The 17318-nt window shown below is 38.0% G+C and overlaps 1 protein-coding gene across 5 annotated transcripts in view; it reads right to left on the bottom strand.

Annotated features, from left to right (window-relative positions):
- Positions 1 to 17318, bottom strand: part of LPGAT1 (lysophosphatidylglycerol acyltransferase 1) — a 142198-nt gene that overhangs the window by 7461 nt on the left and 117419 nt on the right. For all 5 annotated transcript variants that reach the window (XM_027565662.1, XM_027565661.1, XM_027565660.1 and 2 more), the window contains one exon: positions 2382 to 2488. In XM_027565662.1, the coding sequence (XP_027421463.1) occupies positions 2382 to 2488 (107 nt within the window). The remainder of the gene's footprint in view (positions 1 to 2381; positions 2489 to 17318) is intronic.

The raw sequence follows: 17318 nt of genomic DNA, 5'->3' as shown, positions 1-17318 counted from the left end.
CCTGCAGGAACACAAACTGCAGGAGAGCAGGCACTATGGCTGCCTTGTTTTCCACTGTATCCCTACAGATTTCTACAATGGCCAGGACACAGGATTAAATCAATTAAATAATTTCCAGAGAATTTCCTTGATGGACCAGTGGTTAGGACTCTGTGCCCGCTGCCAAAGGCACGGGTTCAACTCCTGGTCAGGGAACTAAGATCCCTACAAGCCAAACTTTGTGGCCAAAAAATATTTTCTTTTTCAAAATAGCGTAATTTATACTAATTCTTCTATTTACAAATTAAATGTTTTTGCCACAAAAGGGGTTGTAAATTACCAATGTTGCTGTTTAGTCCCTAAGTCATGCCCAAATTTTTTGCGACTCCAAGGACTGTAGCCCACCACGCTCCTCTGTCCATTGGATTTCCCAGGCAAGAATACTGAAGCGGTCGCCATTTCCTTCTCCAGGGGATCTGCCTGACCCAGGGATTGAACCTGTATCTTCTCTCTTGGCAGGTGGGTTCTTTACCACTGAACCACCATGGAAGCCCATAAATGGCTGATACTCTTTTCAAAAGGCAACATGGTTTATTCCTTTTTTCAAAAGGCATATGTCAATAATAAAAAAAATAAAAAGGAGAAATAAAGTAAACTGATGTCTTTAAATTCTTTTCTGGAAAGGAAAGCTAGACCACTTTGGAACAATATTTTCTAAGGTCATCTTGAAAACACTCTTCAGCATTCCAAATAGTCTTTGTTCTTGAGGATAATCCCCTAGGGTAAGCTGATTCGAAAGAGGATTTGCTTCTCACAAACAATTTACAGAGAACATTTTAAAGTTTCAAGGTCTGTTATGCAAATAGCTTTCTTAAAAAGAGTTTCTATTATTGTTGCTACTATTTAGGCCAAATATTATAAAGAGATTGAGATGAATAAGAAGAGGGACCTTGCTGGCCTTTTAATCACCTGATGCCTTCTTATGTTGGGTTTGCCAAAAATGTTTGTTAGGGTTTACATTACATCTTATAGAAAAACCTGAACAAGCTTTTTGGCCTCCCCAATACATCCACCTGTCTTATCCTGAAAGAAAATCCTGGAGATCAAGGAATGCAAAACAGCAGAGAGGGACATGTTGTTCAACTAGCCTTACTAGGCATTTTAATGGCACAGACAACGTCCTGCTGCTGTCATATTAATATGCATGACTCCAAAGTCCCCGGGTGGGAAAGTTAAGATGAGGAAGGAGTCTCATTGAGGATAAAGTGAAACAATCCTAAATACAAACACAAAAGCCTTAAAGATAATTAACAGTAGCAGCTTTTGCTTATGACTACTGGGGGGCTTCCCTGGTAGCTCAGACGGTAAAGAATCTGCCTGCAATGCAGGAGACCCTAGTTCGATCCCTGAGTCAGGAAGATCCTCTGGAGGAGGAATGGCAACCCATTTTGGTATTCTTGCTTGGAGAATCCCATGGACAGAAGAGCTCAGGGGCTATAGTCCATGGGGTTGCAAAGAGTTGGACATGACTGAGCGACTAACATTATGAGTATTAAACCTTTGATAGACTGATTTAATATCTACTTTAATTCTGTCTCCAAAAAGCCTAGATGGGAAGAAAACTGGGCCTCTATTCATCTAAAACCCCACGGCTATCCTCAGACCCGGGACATGTTTCTCTTCATCTTCTTACTCCTGTTGCTCTGGAAACAGGTATGCAGCACGGCTGTCTGTGAAAACCTGGGGTCTGCCTGGGGCTCCAGGCTGGTTAGTTCCTGCTTCCCCAACTTCCTGGTTTCCTCCCTCTCTTCTCCTTCCCTTCTCTGTGTTTTTCATCTCACTGTAGTTGTCATAGAAAGTACAGAATATTGAGTACAGAAAAGGTATCTTAGAGTAAATAGACCTTTTTCTCCCTAGGAGAAAAGTAGTAAGGTTATATCTATGAAGACTTAAAATGTAAATGTTATCCCTCCACATAAAGAAAAGAATAAGCACATGAAAATGCAGTTAAAAATAATCTAAAATGACTGCATGGTGATGGTCAAACAATCAAGTGCAGGATCAAAACATGAATGATATTTGTTATTTCTTAAAATAGACCATATAATCACAGAGGTATGTCTACAGTCTTCCACAGAGTTGTATTCTCTTGAACTTGATGTTTGTATGATGTTTTACTCATCATTTGACTGTTCCACACTGGCTGATCAAGTAAGGGCCTGGATAAATTTCACATGCATTTATTTGTCTTTATAATAAAGTTTTAAGCTGAAATTCTAAAATATGGAAATACTTTGATTCCTTTAGGGTGCCTGAAGAATTGAAAAATGGTTATCTCCCTTAAAATATATCTTTGAAACCATCAGTAACTTCAGGAATATGTGTAATAGGATTCTGTGTACCTGTTTCATAAAAATGCGATAAGAGGTCCTCTTTTTCAATAAAACGCTGATAGAGCCAGTCAGAAAGGTCATCAGTCTCCAGGGGTACATCTTTAACTGGAAAGATTCTATCAAGAGTCAGAAAAAAAGCAAAAACTACTTTAATTCAGAAGTCAAAATCATTCAGAACCACAACTTAGCTTTAGAGTATCCTATATCTACAAAAAATTATTGAGAAATACCTGTCTTTCCATGTTTGTAGGTTTAAGTAGAAATGTTTTTTGGAACAAGTGAAGTTTTAGAATGCAGCTTTCTTAGAACACATTTAGAATACTCAAACGTTAGGCCAAATAATGTATCTTAGCAATGTTCCTTTGTTGGGAATATCTATGAACCAGACAGAATCTGTATTAATTGGTGCCCTTTTGCTAATTATATCAGCAATACTGGTTTCATGACTGAATGTAGTTGTTGGAACATGATTCTGAAGGATTCTGTGACTGTCCTTACTCAACAGGAACTAGACTGGGATGATGAGTGACATATATCTACTGCAAGTGAGAACAGAACAGGGGCCTTGAACAAGTGTTTCTTTCCTTTTTTGTTTTCCAATTGTGAGAAGAAGGTGTTCTTGATTTCTTCATCAAAAGTATAAAGGTGTGGTTTTTAAAGTCTGCAAAACGTTTGTTTGTATGAAAAACACAGCCCCTACTTCCTCTGCCTTTTGTTTCTCCTTCCCCAGAGGAATGGATTTTTCCCTCTTAGTATTTAGCACTGCTGCTTCTTTAGTTTTAGGGCTTATGATTTGTTTTTTTTTAATTTTTCAGCTGAGTCCTGTGTATAATCTGGGAACATAGGAAGTATTAAGACCACCTTTTAACACACAGAAAAGGGTCATTCCATGGGGAAGTAGCAATACAGGTGTATTTTATTTCACATTTTATTAGTAGACAGATGGGCAGAAAAAGACAAAAATAAACCACTAAAGGGGAAGTTGAACACAAAATGCATCAGATAATCTTTTCTCATAAGTTAAACTGAAGAAAAACATCTACAATTTCAGCTAAGAAAACTATTAAAGTCAGGTGTGTCCTTCTGGTTTTAGAAGAGTTGAAAATTTCATCTGAATCTTTTTAAGAGTTGAAAATTTCATCTGAATCTTTGTAAATGTAAACCTTTTTTTAAAAATCAGGATGGGGGTAGGGTGGGGTGGAGGGTTAATTTTCAGTGGAGAACTACACATTTTCCCCTTCAATCACTTACTATGTATTTTCCAAACAGAAGGAAACCGGGATATAAAGAAGCAAGTAATTACCGGGAAAGAAGAAGAGACTACAAAAAAGCCTGGCTAACAGAAAAGAACTCTAGAATGATGTGAAATGAAAGTGGGGAACACTGTGAGAAGCAATAACAAAATCACGATGATACACTTTGTCCACCGGTGGCTCAGACGGTAAAGCGTCTGTCTACAATGCAGGAGACCCAGGTTTGATCCCTGGGTTGGGAAGATCCCTTGGAGAAGGAAATGGCAATCCACTCCAGGACTATTGCCTGGAAAATCTCATGGACAGAGGAGCCTGGTAGGCTACAGTCCATGGGGTCGCAAAGAGTTGGACACGACTGAGCGACTTCACACATTCACTCGCTGACGATCACAGATGAGGGTTAAGCTCCTTTCTCTTCCCAACCCACCACACAGGCACATCCTTTCCATCTTCCCATGCACTCGTATGGTCATTTTAATTATCACAATATTTGATATTTACATTATTATAATCATGTAAGTATATTCAAAGGTAAGTCACTCAGTCGACTCAGTCGTGTCTGACTCTTTCTGACCCCGTGGTCTGTAGCCCACCAGGCTCCTCCGTCCATGGGATTCTCCAGGCAAGAATACTGGAGTGGGTTGCCATTTCCTTCTCCAGGAGATCTTCCCGACCCAGGGATCAAACCCAGGTCTCCTGCATTGCAGGCAGACGCTTTAACCTCTGAGCCACCAGGGAAGCCCATTCAAAGGTAAACCAGGCGGTAAATCAAGGCTATGTTTCCTCTCATCTCCAATTTCTGTTCTCCCTAGACTGAGCAATTTGCATTGTTTCCTAGGTAGACATAACTAATTCAACCATAAACTATGGACCAATGAAATAAAATCAAATCTCTAGATCAGGTCGACAAACTTTTCCTTAAAGGGCCAGAGAAAAAATATTTAGACTTTGCAGGCTATTAAGATCTTTGTCACAACTATTCTACTCTGCTTTGTGTAGTGTGCAGGCAGTCACAGACAAGGTATAAATAAATTAGTGTAGTTGTGTTCAAATGCAACTTTATTTAAAAACCAGGCAGTGGGCCACATGGACTCGGGTCTAGATCGCCTCCCAAGGGATTCACATGCATTAGACATTCTTTCAATTTCACTTTCGTGAGGAAATTTCAGCAAGGTTCTGGATGTGTTGCCTGTAGTTTTCATCCTGCAAAGGCCCTTCACTGTCATCCTGGTGAGTCTTCATATTCCTAAAGTGGATTTAGTGCTTTCTGTATCTCATGTCTTACTTCTCTGTTTACTCCACATTTTGATGGAGTACACCCCTCCAGTAGTTTCCTGAGAAAAGGCACTTGAAATCTTGCATTTCTGCCAATGTCTTTTTTTCCGTCCTCATATCTGGTTGATAATTTGACTAGATATAGGATTCAGAGTTGAAATTCATTTTTTTTCCATCTGTTTTTTTGTCCTTTCTGAGAGATTTCTTATTTAAATTTCAAACTTTTACTGAGTTTTACTTTTTTTTTTTATCATACTTTTAGTTTCTGAGAGATCTGAGTGTTCCTTTTTTTTACAGAATGCTATTATTGTTACAATATTTCATCTCTATGAGAATCTCATTTCTATAACAATTATCATGGGAATTTTAAAACATTCACAGAAATAGAGAAAAGGGTTAATGAACTCTCATGTACCATGAAGATTTTGGAAGCCGTACAGTCTGTTTCTCACATGACCCTCCTATGTTCGTTTTTGTCTCCATCTTTAACAGTGGAGGCTGATCAGATTCCCAGTTATCTGGGGATTCTCTGTTGCTCATGCACATTTACAGATGTGGGACTACACAGCTGATTCAAAGTTCTCTGCCTGTGAGTGGAGTTTGTTGACTGTCAGTCACCCTGAGGATTATCTGACTGGGCCATTTAAATTGGTCTTTCCTCTTGAATTCGCCCTTTACTCACAGAAAGATCCTCGAATTTCCTGCTAAGAGAGAGGAAAGGCCTTGTTGCTAGTTTTCTGGCAGCAGAGCAAGGTGAGGGCTGGGAGTCTCAACACTCAGCACACAGACGTCACCTAACCCTGCTATTCTCGTCTCATTACGGGACCTCTGCCTCAGCTGCACCTGGGGTTCCAGAGCAGGCCTCCAGTATTTGCTAGGGCAGGGAAAGAACAAGAGCCCAGGAATGGCATGCAGGATGGGGGTTCTGGGGTTCTTTGCTGCTGCTGCTGTTGCTGCTGCTAAGTCGCTTCAGTCGTGTCCGACTCTGTGCGACCCCATAGATGATAGGCCACCAGGCTCCCCCGTCCCTGGGATTCTCCAGGCAAGAACACTGGAGTGGGTTGCCATTTCCTTCTCCAATGCATGAAAGTGAAAAGTGAAAGTGAAGTCCCTCAGTCGTGTCCGACTCTTAGCGACCCCACGGACTGCAGCCTACCAGGCTCCTCCATCCATGGGATTTTCCAGGCAAGATTACTGGAGTGGGGTGCCATTGCCTTCTCCCTGGGGTTCTCAGTTCTCCTTAAACAGATTTCAACCAGTCTTCCCATGTTTAGCAACTTTCCACCTTATTTCCACAGGTGCTGATGCTGCCAACCTCTTGGCTTTTCAAAAGAGGGAGTAGACTCAACTCAAGTCCACTTTCATGCCCTTCCAAAACCCCAGTAAAATACTAGAGAGGTTTTTCAAGGGTAAACTCACAAGGATGGGGTGAACACTAGGAATGACAATAGCAACAAAACCTGGGATGTTGGAAAAAAGAGCAGTAAATAAAGTGACAGGTCCCAAGCCAGCTTTACACATAGTGTGTGTGTGTGTGTGTGTGTGTCTTTTACACCATGGAGGCAATAAAAAAGCCAGCTTCAAGCCAGCCATATAAATGTAAAAGGACAGCTGTTACAAGTATTATAAAAATGAATTCTTGACAGAGTTCTTTTAATATCAAAATTTATATAATCAGAGGAGTAGAGACAGAGAGAGAAAATTTCAAGAGGAAGAGTCCGTGGGATATTTAAACAAGTGTGTTTTCCCTTCTCTTCAAAGGATAATTTCTATCTTTGAATTATAAGAAACCCTCAAATTAGAAATAATAGTCCAAGAATTCCATTGTCTCCTTCTTCTTTCCCCATTTAAACTAAGAAAGCAGATTCCTATGAGGGAAGTTACTGAGGATACACAAGCTCCTAAGAGTGCTTGCAGACTACTTCCCCTACACTGTACATGAAATCCTGCAGAATGAACCATTAGACAAACACATTTCTGTGGAAAAATGTTCTCAGTGTTCACCAGATAATAGTAACTTCACATTTTCTCATCCCCCTGTATATTTGCTCGTCAGTTACAAAAGGCCTAGCACCCTATCTCAAGCCTGGATCTCCACTTAAAGTGAGTTTTTAAGAGGGAGATAATTAAAAACAAAAGTCAGTTTTGTGAAGTAGTTTTTCCTAACTCCTTTTCTCCCCTAAGAAGTCCCTTTGGGTACTTGGTTGCATGAAACAGTCATTTATATGTAAGGACTGAATGTCTGTATCAAACTATTTTATAATCTTAATTTGCAGGTAGGAAGATGAATTAATGCAAATGATGACAATTTTGTTTTTACCTTCTCTATATTTACACTTCCGATTTTCTTATCACGTTTCTAAGACCTCTAGTACAATGTTGAATAGAAGTGGTGATAATGAGCACCCTGCCTTTCATTTTTGATTTTTCAGGGAGAAATATTCAGTAGTTTACCATTTAATATGCTTGCTGTAGATTTCTTTGGTAGATAACATTAATCAGATTAAAGAAATCCCCTTCTATTCACAATTTGCTAAAAGTTTTCTTTTTTATCATGAATAAGAGTTGCACTTTTATCAATTTTTTCCATCTGTTGAAATGCTTATATAATTTCCTACTTCTGTTAATGTGATTAATTAAAGGGATTACTTTTAGATATTTTTTCCATTTGTAGATTTTATTTCTATATTACAGACACATGCCCTTTATCAGATAAATGTACTGTTAATATCTTCTATTCAGTGGGTTCATTATTGCATATTATAGGTCCTCTTATACAATATTGTAAAAGTGGTGATAAAAAGCTTCGTTCTTAGAGTTTGGGACTGACACATACACACTGCTATACTTGAAGTGGATAATCAACAAGGTCCTACTGTATAGCACAGGGATCTCTGCTCAATGTTATGTGGCAGCCTGGATGAGAGGGGAGTTTAGGGGAGAATGGATACATATATAAGTACAGTGGAGTCCCTTTGCCGTCCACCTGAAACTATCACAATATTGTTCGTCAGTTATAGCCCAATACAAAATAAAAAGTTTCTTTTTTATTTTTAAAAAGCATCATTATCTTATTCCTGATCTTGGAAAGAAATATTTCAGAATATCATCCTTTAATATGGTGTTTTCTGAAGAATTTTGTAGATATCCTTTATCAGAATGAGGAAAGTCCTTTCTATTCTAAAAATCTACAAAGAGTTTCTATCATGAATAGGTATTTATATTTAGTAAGTGATTTTATTTAAAAATCCAAACTTATTTTGAATGTTGAGCCAAACTTTCATTCCTGAAATATATGCTCTCAGTACATAATATGATGAATTTTAAATATTTTGCTGGGTTACTCTTATATCCATAATCATGTAAGAGATTTGCCTTTAAATATTCCTTTCTTATAATATCTTTGGTTCAGGTTTTGGTATCCAAGTTATGCTGGCCTCATAAAAGAAGCTAGGAAGTATTTCCTCTTTTGGATGCTCTGGAATAACTGCACTTAATATCCTTTAATTTTCCTTTTTAATGACTACAGAATCTGAGGTAATGTTCCCCTTTTCATTCCTGCTATCGACAACACTGATCTTTTTTTCTTGATCAGTCTTGCCAGAAGCTGATCATGTTAATGTTTTCAAAAAATAAAAATTTTTATGTCATTTTTCTTTCTATTGTATGTTTTCTATTTCAGTAAATTCTCCCTTATTATTCCCTGACTTCTACTATCTTAGGATTACATTTGCTTCTTTTTTTCTAACTTCTTAAAATAGACATTTAGATCACTGATTTTTAACTGTCTTCTTTTTTAATAGAAGTGTTCTTTTTGCTTTTCTTTATATTATTATTTCTGGCTGTGCTGAGCCTTCCGTGTTTCACGCCGGCTTCCTCTAGTTGTGGAGAGCAGTGTGCAGGCTCCCCGGGCGGCTCTTCTTGTTGCAGAGTGCAGTTTCTAGGTGCGCAGCCTTCAGCAGTTAAAGCACGCAGGCTCTGTGGTTGCAGCTCAAGGGCTCCAAAGTGCAGCCTCAGTAGTTGTAGTGCACAGGCCTAGCTGCTCCGTGGCACCTGGAACCCTCTCAGACCAGGGATTGAACCTGTGTCCCCTGCACTGGCAGGCAGATTCCTATCCACTGTGCCACCAGGGAAGTCTCTAACAGAAGTTTTTAAGGCTGTACATTTTCCTCTAAAATACAGATTAATACAGATTAAGTTGTACCCCATAAATTCTTATAGATCATATTTTCACAATCATTCTGCTAAAAATATTTTCTACTTTCATTGTAATTTCTTCATACATGGTAAGCCGTAAATTCCTCTTATTCTCTACCACTTGATGTGAAGATCCAACGCATTGGAAAAGACCCTGATGCTGGGAAAGATCGAAAGCAAAAGGGGAAGAGAGTAGCAGAGGATGAGATAGTTAGTGTCACCAACTCAATGGACATGAATTTGAGCAAACTCCAGGAGATAGTGAAGGACAGCAAAGCCTGGCAAGCTGCAGTCTATTGGGCTGCAAAGAGTCTGACACAATTAGTGACTGAACAATAACAACCACCCTACGGATGGACAGTTTCTCATTTTTTTGTTACAGCATTGTGCAAATGCCCATTCATAGGTGTATATCTATATGATAAAATTACAGAAGTGAAACTGCTAAGTCAAAGGTTAATTTTGAAAGATTTTGCTACATTATCTTCATAAAGATTATACCGATTTATATTCCTACTAGCAACTTATGAGAATGCTTCTCAGAGAAAGATTTTTAAACTGGAGAAGAACGAAATCTGAAGGCTCTGATTTAGGTTGTAGAAGATGATGAGCAGTGTTTCACAACTCAATTCAGTTCAGTCACTCAGGCGTATCCAACTCTTTGTGACCCCATGGACCACAGCACACCAGGCTTCCCTGTCCATCACCAACTCTTGGAGCTTGCTCAAACTTGTGTCCATTGAGTTGGTGACGCCATCCAACTATCTCATCCTCTGTCATCCCCCTCTCCTCCCGCCTTCAATCTTTCCCAGCATCAGGGTCTTTTCCAATGAGTCAGCTCTTCGCATCAGGTGGCCAAAGTATTGGAGTTTCAGCTTTAGCATCAGTTCTTCCAATGAACATCCAGGACTGATCTCCTTTAGGATGGACTGGTTTGATCTACTTGCTGTCCAGGGGACTCCCAATAGTCTTCTCCAACACCACAGTTCAAAAGCTTCAATTCTTTGGCACTCAGTTTTATTTATAGTTCAACTCTCACATCCATACATGACTACTGGAAAAACTATAGCTTTGACTAGATGGACCTTTGTTGGCAAAGTAATGTCTCTGCTTTTTAACATGCTGTCTAGGTTGGTCATAGCTTTTCTTCCAAGGAGCAAGCATCTTTTAATTTCATGGCTGCAGGCATCATCTGCAGTGATTCTGGAGCCCAAGAAAATAAAGTCTGTCACTGTTTCCATCATTTCCCCATCTATTTGCCATGACATGATGGGATAAGATGCCATGATCTTTGTTTTTTGAATGCTGAGTTTTAAGCCAGCTTTTTCACTCTCCTCTTTCACTTTCATCAAGAAGCTCTTTAGATCTTCTTCACTTTCTACCATAAGGGTGGTGTCATCTGTGTATCTGACATTATTGATATTTCTCCTGGCAATCCTGATTCCAGTTTGTGTTTCATCTAGCCCAGCATTTCACATGATGCACTCTGCATATAAGTTAAATAAGCAGGGTGACCATATACAGTCTCAACATACTTCTTTCCCAATTTGGAAGCAGTCCGTTGTTCCATGTTGGGTTCTAACTGTTGCTTCTTGACCTGCATACAGATTCTCAGGAGGCAGGTAACATGGTCTGGTATTCCCATCTCTTTGAAAATTTTCCACAGTTTGTTGTGATCCACACAGTCAAAGGTTTTGGCTTAGTCAATAAAGAAGATGCTTTTCTGGAACTCTCTTGCTTTTTCTATGATCCAACGGATGTTGGCAATTTGATCTCTGGTTCCTCTGCCTTTCACAACTGGGATATGCCAATTTGGGGACACATTCTTAGGAATCCACCTATGAGCTCTCTTTAAGAATACAGACACCTTATGTCTTCATTTCAATATTAACCTTAATACAAATATTCCGAGTCTTACTTACAGAGAAACACATTAGCACTGCCATCTGACTTCAGAGCCTATGTCTATAGTCACTTTAGGGCTTCCCTGGTGGCTCAGAAGGTAAATAATCCGCCTTCAGTGCAGGAGACCCCGGTTTGATTTCTGAGTTGGGAAGATCCCCTGGAGAAGGGAACAGCTACCCATTCCAGTACTCTGGCCTGGAGAATTCCATGGACTGAAGAGTCCATGGGGTCGCAAAGAGTTGGACACGACTGAGCAACTTTCACTTAGTGAATTATTTAGATGAATTTGTTGAGCACTGATATCTTTTGGAGAGGGGCATGGCAACCCACTCCAGTATTCTTGCTTGGAGACTCCCATGGACAGAGGAGACTGGCGGGCTGCAGTCCATGGGGTCGCAGAGAGTCAGACACGACTGCGCGACTGGCACTACACTACACTGGCACAATGCAGTACAACTTTAAAGGCATAAGGGCCGGGGAAGTTTAACAAGGGCACCCTTAGGAGCAAAACCTATTCTTCCACCTCTTAAAGGTCACCTCTCCTGTGACTTTTTAATATCAATTAAAATAAGTGTTTTAAATAAAATAAAACAAGAGGAGTTCTGCTTCTTGAAATGGTAGAGTAGTTCACAGGTAATGGTTATAAATTCTGGACAAAATGCAAAAAGTAATTAGTGGAAGGCACTGGAGAGTAACTAAAAGCAATCGGATATTAGAGGAGAGTCAGGAAAGACAGGAGAGTAGGAGAAACAGGAAAGTAGGTGTGTTTTCCATTTTTCACAGCTCTTTACCTCAAAATAGTTCCTAGTTAGTGCCACGCAAAGAATCAAGACTTATATAAGAACATGTCATCTCACTCATTGAAGAATCAGAGGACAGATATTAGGGTGACCATAACATTTGAAAAGTGAAGAATCTCAGACAGAAGTAAGCACTGAGTGGGAACCATGCCTTCTGAGTCTGCTCCCCACTTGAATTTCTGGGTGACTCCTGAACTATGTACGTATGGGGCAGAAGCCAGCAAAATAAAGCCAGCACAGTGCTGGACACAAGAGAGATGCCCAGAGCTATGCAGGAAATTCAACTACTCAGGAAATTTAATCATTTGTTTCTTTTTGTTTTTTTCAAATTAAATGTCCTTAATATTTGGATTTTTAGGAAAATCAGTTAGTCATCCTGATACTAGAGGGATGTTTTATTTGTTTCTTTCATTGAAGTGTTTTTTTTTTTTTAATTGAAATAGAGTTGATTCATGGAATGTTTTAAAATTTAAATTTAAAAATCAAAGTTTGTTTTTTAAATGAATGGTATTAGAAATTACTGACTTCTTACTTTTAGATAGTTTAATACTGTCTTAACACAGTTTTGTGATATAAGTGGTGTTCTTTAAACTCTTTATCTACCTCTACCACACTGAGTACAGTCAAATGGTTTGGGGAGTTATCTAGATCACTTTTTAGCCCCTAAAAATACACTATTTCTATAAATAAAAAAGCAGGTCTAATCAACCTGAGGATAATTTAGCAAGAGCTAACTTGGAAATAGTTTTTAAAACATCTTTATAAGGAGGAAAGTGACATTAAAAATAAGGCTGAAAGAGGAAGTTTGGGTTTACCAACTTAACTCGTGAAAGACTGTGGTGAGGTTGGTGAAGTATCTATTGCTTTAAATGGGGTGAGTGTCAGGGAGTGGGGCCATGTTTTAACAGAAAATCTACCCTACCATCTGCCTAGAATAGCTTGGACTTTCTCTTGCTTTAAGAGGCAGCCAGGAGGGAAGACCAAATGCTCGCTCAAGAGCAGTCAACAGCTATTAGTCTGATTGTTTGGTCACCATGGGATTAAATATTAAAATGACTAATCTCCTAATATGGCAGAGTGTCAAATGCACTGAATACCAGTCCTCTTGGAATCAAATAAAAGGAGTTCTTGTGGGATATAAAGAAATAAACCTTTGCAATAGCAATAGTTATCCAATTGAGAAACTGGCTCCTAGTGTTCCAGAAATAAAAATTCTTTTTAATAGTAATCTAGAATGTGCTCCTAAATACAGAGTATTCCACCAAAAAGCATAGGGTCAGATTTAGGATCACTAGATAAACTATATTAAAAAAAAAAAAAAAAAGACATAAAATAATGCTTGGCAGCTGACACCTCTATACCTTCTCATTAGAATGTTTGAATTTTCATGCCACAAAGACTCCAAAATGTGAGCTAACAAACAACATGGCTAAACCCTCAATTCAATTATGTCAATGGTATGTTAGGAGCCAATAAGCACTGAAGAAGATAAACTGCTGATGCTTTCTTAAACCAAATAATCTAGCAGAGGGACAAGGAAAGTAAATAATCTAACATCAGAATATGGTAAACGTTATATTAGGATTTTCAGAGAAGGAAATGGCAACCCACTCCAGTATTCTTGCCTGGAGAATTCCATGGACAGAGGAGCCTGGCGGATTACAGTCCATGGGGTTGCAAAGAGTTGGACATGATTGAGCAACTTTCACTATATAAGGACTTGCATGTAGTTTTCAAGAGTCAGAGTACTATTAGGTTCGTGGTGAAAAATAATAGACCTATTTTTTCCCTCCTCAGATACCTATTTCCCAGATACAACCTCTTTCAACTTTATTTTGCTGTTCACTTCCACATTGCTTATATAACATGCTAGACTGTCCAATTTAAAATGTATTCATCAACTTCCTAACAGGAAAGACAAGGACTTGGCTCTCTTCTACCTTTGTTCTCTCTTTGACTTCCTCCTCCTCTCCTGCAGTTAGTAATTCCTCCTTGGTGCCAACTCTGCCCTTTGTAACTATGCTTATTAGATTATGTTCTGTTTATTTTCTTACGCGTCTGTTTACTCTATCAGACTGTGCTATACTCATCTTTGCATATCCAGTGTATAAATCAGTGCCTGCTCCTCTGTGAAAACTCAAATTTGCTGAACTTAATTAAATTCAAAGTAATCTGCCAGGGTAAAACTTGATGAGGTGCATCTGTAGACAGCCATCAACAACACAACATGGTTAACTGACACAAGGGTAGTATGACAAGAATAGCTCAGAAATACGGAAACTACTTGTCACCAAAAATAGATTTATGGACAAGAACAGATCCTGTCAAACTTAACACATCAGAATATCTCTGAGTACTCAGTTCCCAGTTTTGCTTTGAGTCATCGTCCTTAGGTAAGCTGCTCAGGCCTCATCCTCAACATACTAAGGAATAATATTTAGAGCTTCCTCCTGGATCCACTAGAAAAGTTTTTTTGTTTTTTTTTTTTTAAGCCACTCAGCTATCTGAAAAAATAATTGAGCAACTCACATATAAACTTTTACTCACTTCAGTAGAGGAATAAATCAAGGCTCTATGGTAGCAAACCTGGGATCACACAGGAGAGAATTCAGAGTGACTTTAAGGTTTATGTTTAAAGAAAGATAGCAAATACTCAGCACCTAGATCACTGCCTCCCTTCATGTTCAGGAACAACTGAGCCAAACAAGAAAAGTAAATACTCTAAAACCAGAATGTGGTTATATAAGGACTTTAAAGAATTTCTGGGTAAGTTTAAGTGAAGGGGTGTGCATGTCTACTTAGGATACAGGATACATGGAAAAGGCATCACTTGAGTCCTGCTCCTTGTAACAGTCAAAGCTATAGCAAACCAACATGCCACTGAGGGCATAAACAATGAGATGGCATTGTTTATATCTCAAATTTATTCATTATATCTTTTTTGTGTTGCATCCTTTGAGACACAAATGCTTGCTGAATGAACTGAACTATCCAGTAAGCAAAATATAACACTGGTGAGAATCATTACTGTGTTTTCAATGAGTCTAATGACTTCTTAATATTTTTGTTAAGACTTTCTTTTTTAAAGAGTAGTTTAAGGTTCACAGCAAAACTGAGGAGAAGGTACAGAGATTTTTCTGTATCTCTCTAAAGACTTAAAAAAATTTTTTTTAATTTTGAAATAATTTCAGACTCAAAGCAAAGTTACAAAAATACTGCAAAGAATTCATATATATGCTTCAATCAGATTCCTAAAATATCATTCTTTCTCATATTTACTTTATCATCTTTCCATATATATTTTTTCCTGATCTATCTATCTATATAGTCTTTCCTCAACTTTTGAGAGTAAGTTATAGATGGTGCGTCCCCTAAAATACTTCCATGAATGTTTTTTAAAAATACAAGAACAGTCATTCATATAACTATGCTTCAATGATAAAAATCAGGAAATGAACGCTGCTACTATTATCTAATTTACAATCTACAGATTTCATTCAAATTGTGCTGTGTTCCACTAATGTCTATAACAAAAAAAGTAAAGAAAAAAGACAGAAACAAAGGAATAAAGAAACAAGAAAAGAAACAAAGGGGAAAAAAAGGCACCATGCTTTAGGAAAAGGAGAATAGCAGTGAAATAAAAAAGATAGGGTAAAGTATCAGTATCAATAAAGGGAATATTTAATAAGCAGACATATTCTAGGTAAAAAGTATTGAAATCTGAGCTAGGTTATGGCATTTAGATAAAAAGAGAGAACAGAAACAAACATTACAGAAGTAACTTTCATAGGAACTGGCAGCTGAATTTGAGAAAAAGGATAAAATTTTAAAGTGGAAGAGTCAAAAAACTCCAAAATTTTCATTCTGGGTGAGGGTAGAATTATGTTAACATAAACCCCAAAAGGAAAGAAACAAGTTTGTGTGAAGGAAAATGAGTTCAGTTCTAGACATATGAGGTTCAAAGAAGACAGGGTATCCAGGTGGAGGAAAGAAAGCCAAGTGAGGATGTGGAACTTGGGAGAAAGACTGAGAGCCAGAGGTACATCTACACAGGCTCCATTTCTACATACTCTCCTGTTATGAACCTCTTTCACAGGAGAAAAAAGAGAAGACTAAAAACAGGATTCTAGAGAAGGTCTATATTTAAGTAATCTGTGTGTGTGCGTGTGTGTGTCTGTGTGTGTATTCCTGTATTAAATGGAAAGTTAGACAAAAAGACCTAGTTAGCCTTTCCACTTTACAGATCCAATTCAATGACTTTAAGTAACTATAAAATATAAAATATAAATACTGATCAGTGAGAGTTATGCTTAACCATTATTCAATTAAAATTTAAACTCTAAGAATTTTTTTTAATTTGGAAGCTATAATATTTCCAACAAAACTTCCTTAGAAAACAAAAAGCATTTTTTGAATACCAGTGGCAGTAACTATGCTTGACTCTAGAGAAATCTGAAAAAGAAAAGATGAACCCCCAGAGGGTCAAGGAAGAGAGGATAGGGCTTCATTTCCAAAGCTTACTCTCTCCAGATTCATACAATGAAAATAACTTAGCAAATTAGATTTTAGGTTATTAGCTTCTTGGTTCTGTGTTAACAGTAAAAAATTTCTTTCATGTATAACTTCTTATAAAAATTTGAGATGAAATTAAGCATATCTTCTAAGTAGAGGATGGAGATTTTATCTTATTTGAAATGATGATTCACCTCTTTCAAATCAACTTCATTACAGAAACACAGAATTCAATCCATAATACAGTCAAATCTAAATTAAGACCACTTATTTAATGTCAGCATCCTGAATTGTGTCAAACTAAAATGTTTTGTTTTCTTAAAGAAGAAAGACAAAACTGCTGGGGCAGAAAAGAAAAAATAACTTGGGGGTGGTGAACATCAATAAAAACAGCCAAGCAGAACTAAAAACCTGAAGGTTAAATTTAATGGGTAACTTTCCATTTTCCAACTGGAAGCTTTGAAAAAATCCAGACTTTTCCAGAGTAAAGCTAGGGCACAGAGGCAAAGCAGTAAAAAACAAGAGATGACAAGAAAAGTAGATAGAAAGAAGAGAATCATTAGATAGCAAAACTAGAGGTGAAATGAGTGATAACTATGGTGATAAGGAAAAGTTCTATAAGAAAAACTAAAGACAGGACAATGTTTCCTTTTGCTATTAAAAAAAGTCACTTTCAGTTCAAGAGGCAATTTAATGACCTTACTTTCAGATGAGTAATTTGGGGGCTGAGGGTGGTAAACCTCTAAACCTGCATCATTAGTACCTGGTGTGTACCACTTAGGTGTGTATTACTTAGTTACAGTTACTGAGAAAAGTGATCTGAAACCTCAATATGTTGAATAACTTATGAAATTAAAAGACGCTTACTCCTTGGAAGGAAAGTTATGACCAACCTAGAGAGCATATTCAAAAGCAGAGACATTACTTTGCCAACAAAGGTTCGTCTAGTCAAGGCTATGGTTTTTCCTGTGGTCATGTATGGATGCGAGAGTTGGACTGTGAAG

Source organism: Bos indicus x Bos taurus, chromosome 16 (genome assembly GCF_003369695.1).
Source record: "Bos indicus x Bos taurus breed Angus x Brahman F1 hybrid chromosome 16, Bos_hybrid_MaternalHap_v2.0, whole genome shotgun sequence".
Taxonomy (NCBI): Eukaryota; Metazoa; Chordata; class Mammalia; order Artiodactyla; family Bovidae; genus Bos; species Bos indicus x Bos taurus.
This window is presented reverse-complemented; position numbering and strand designations above follow the sequence as displayed.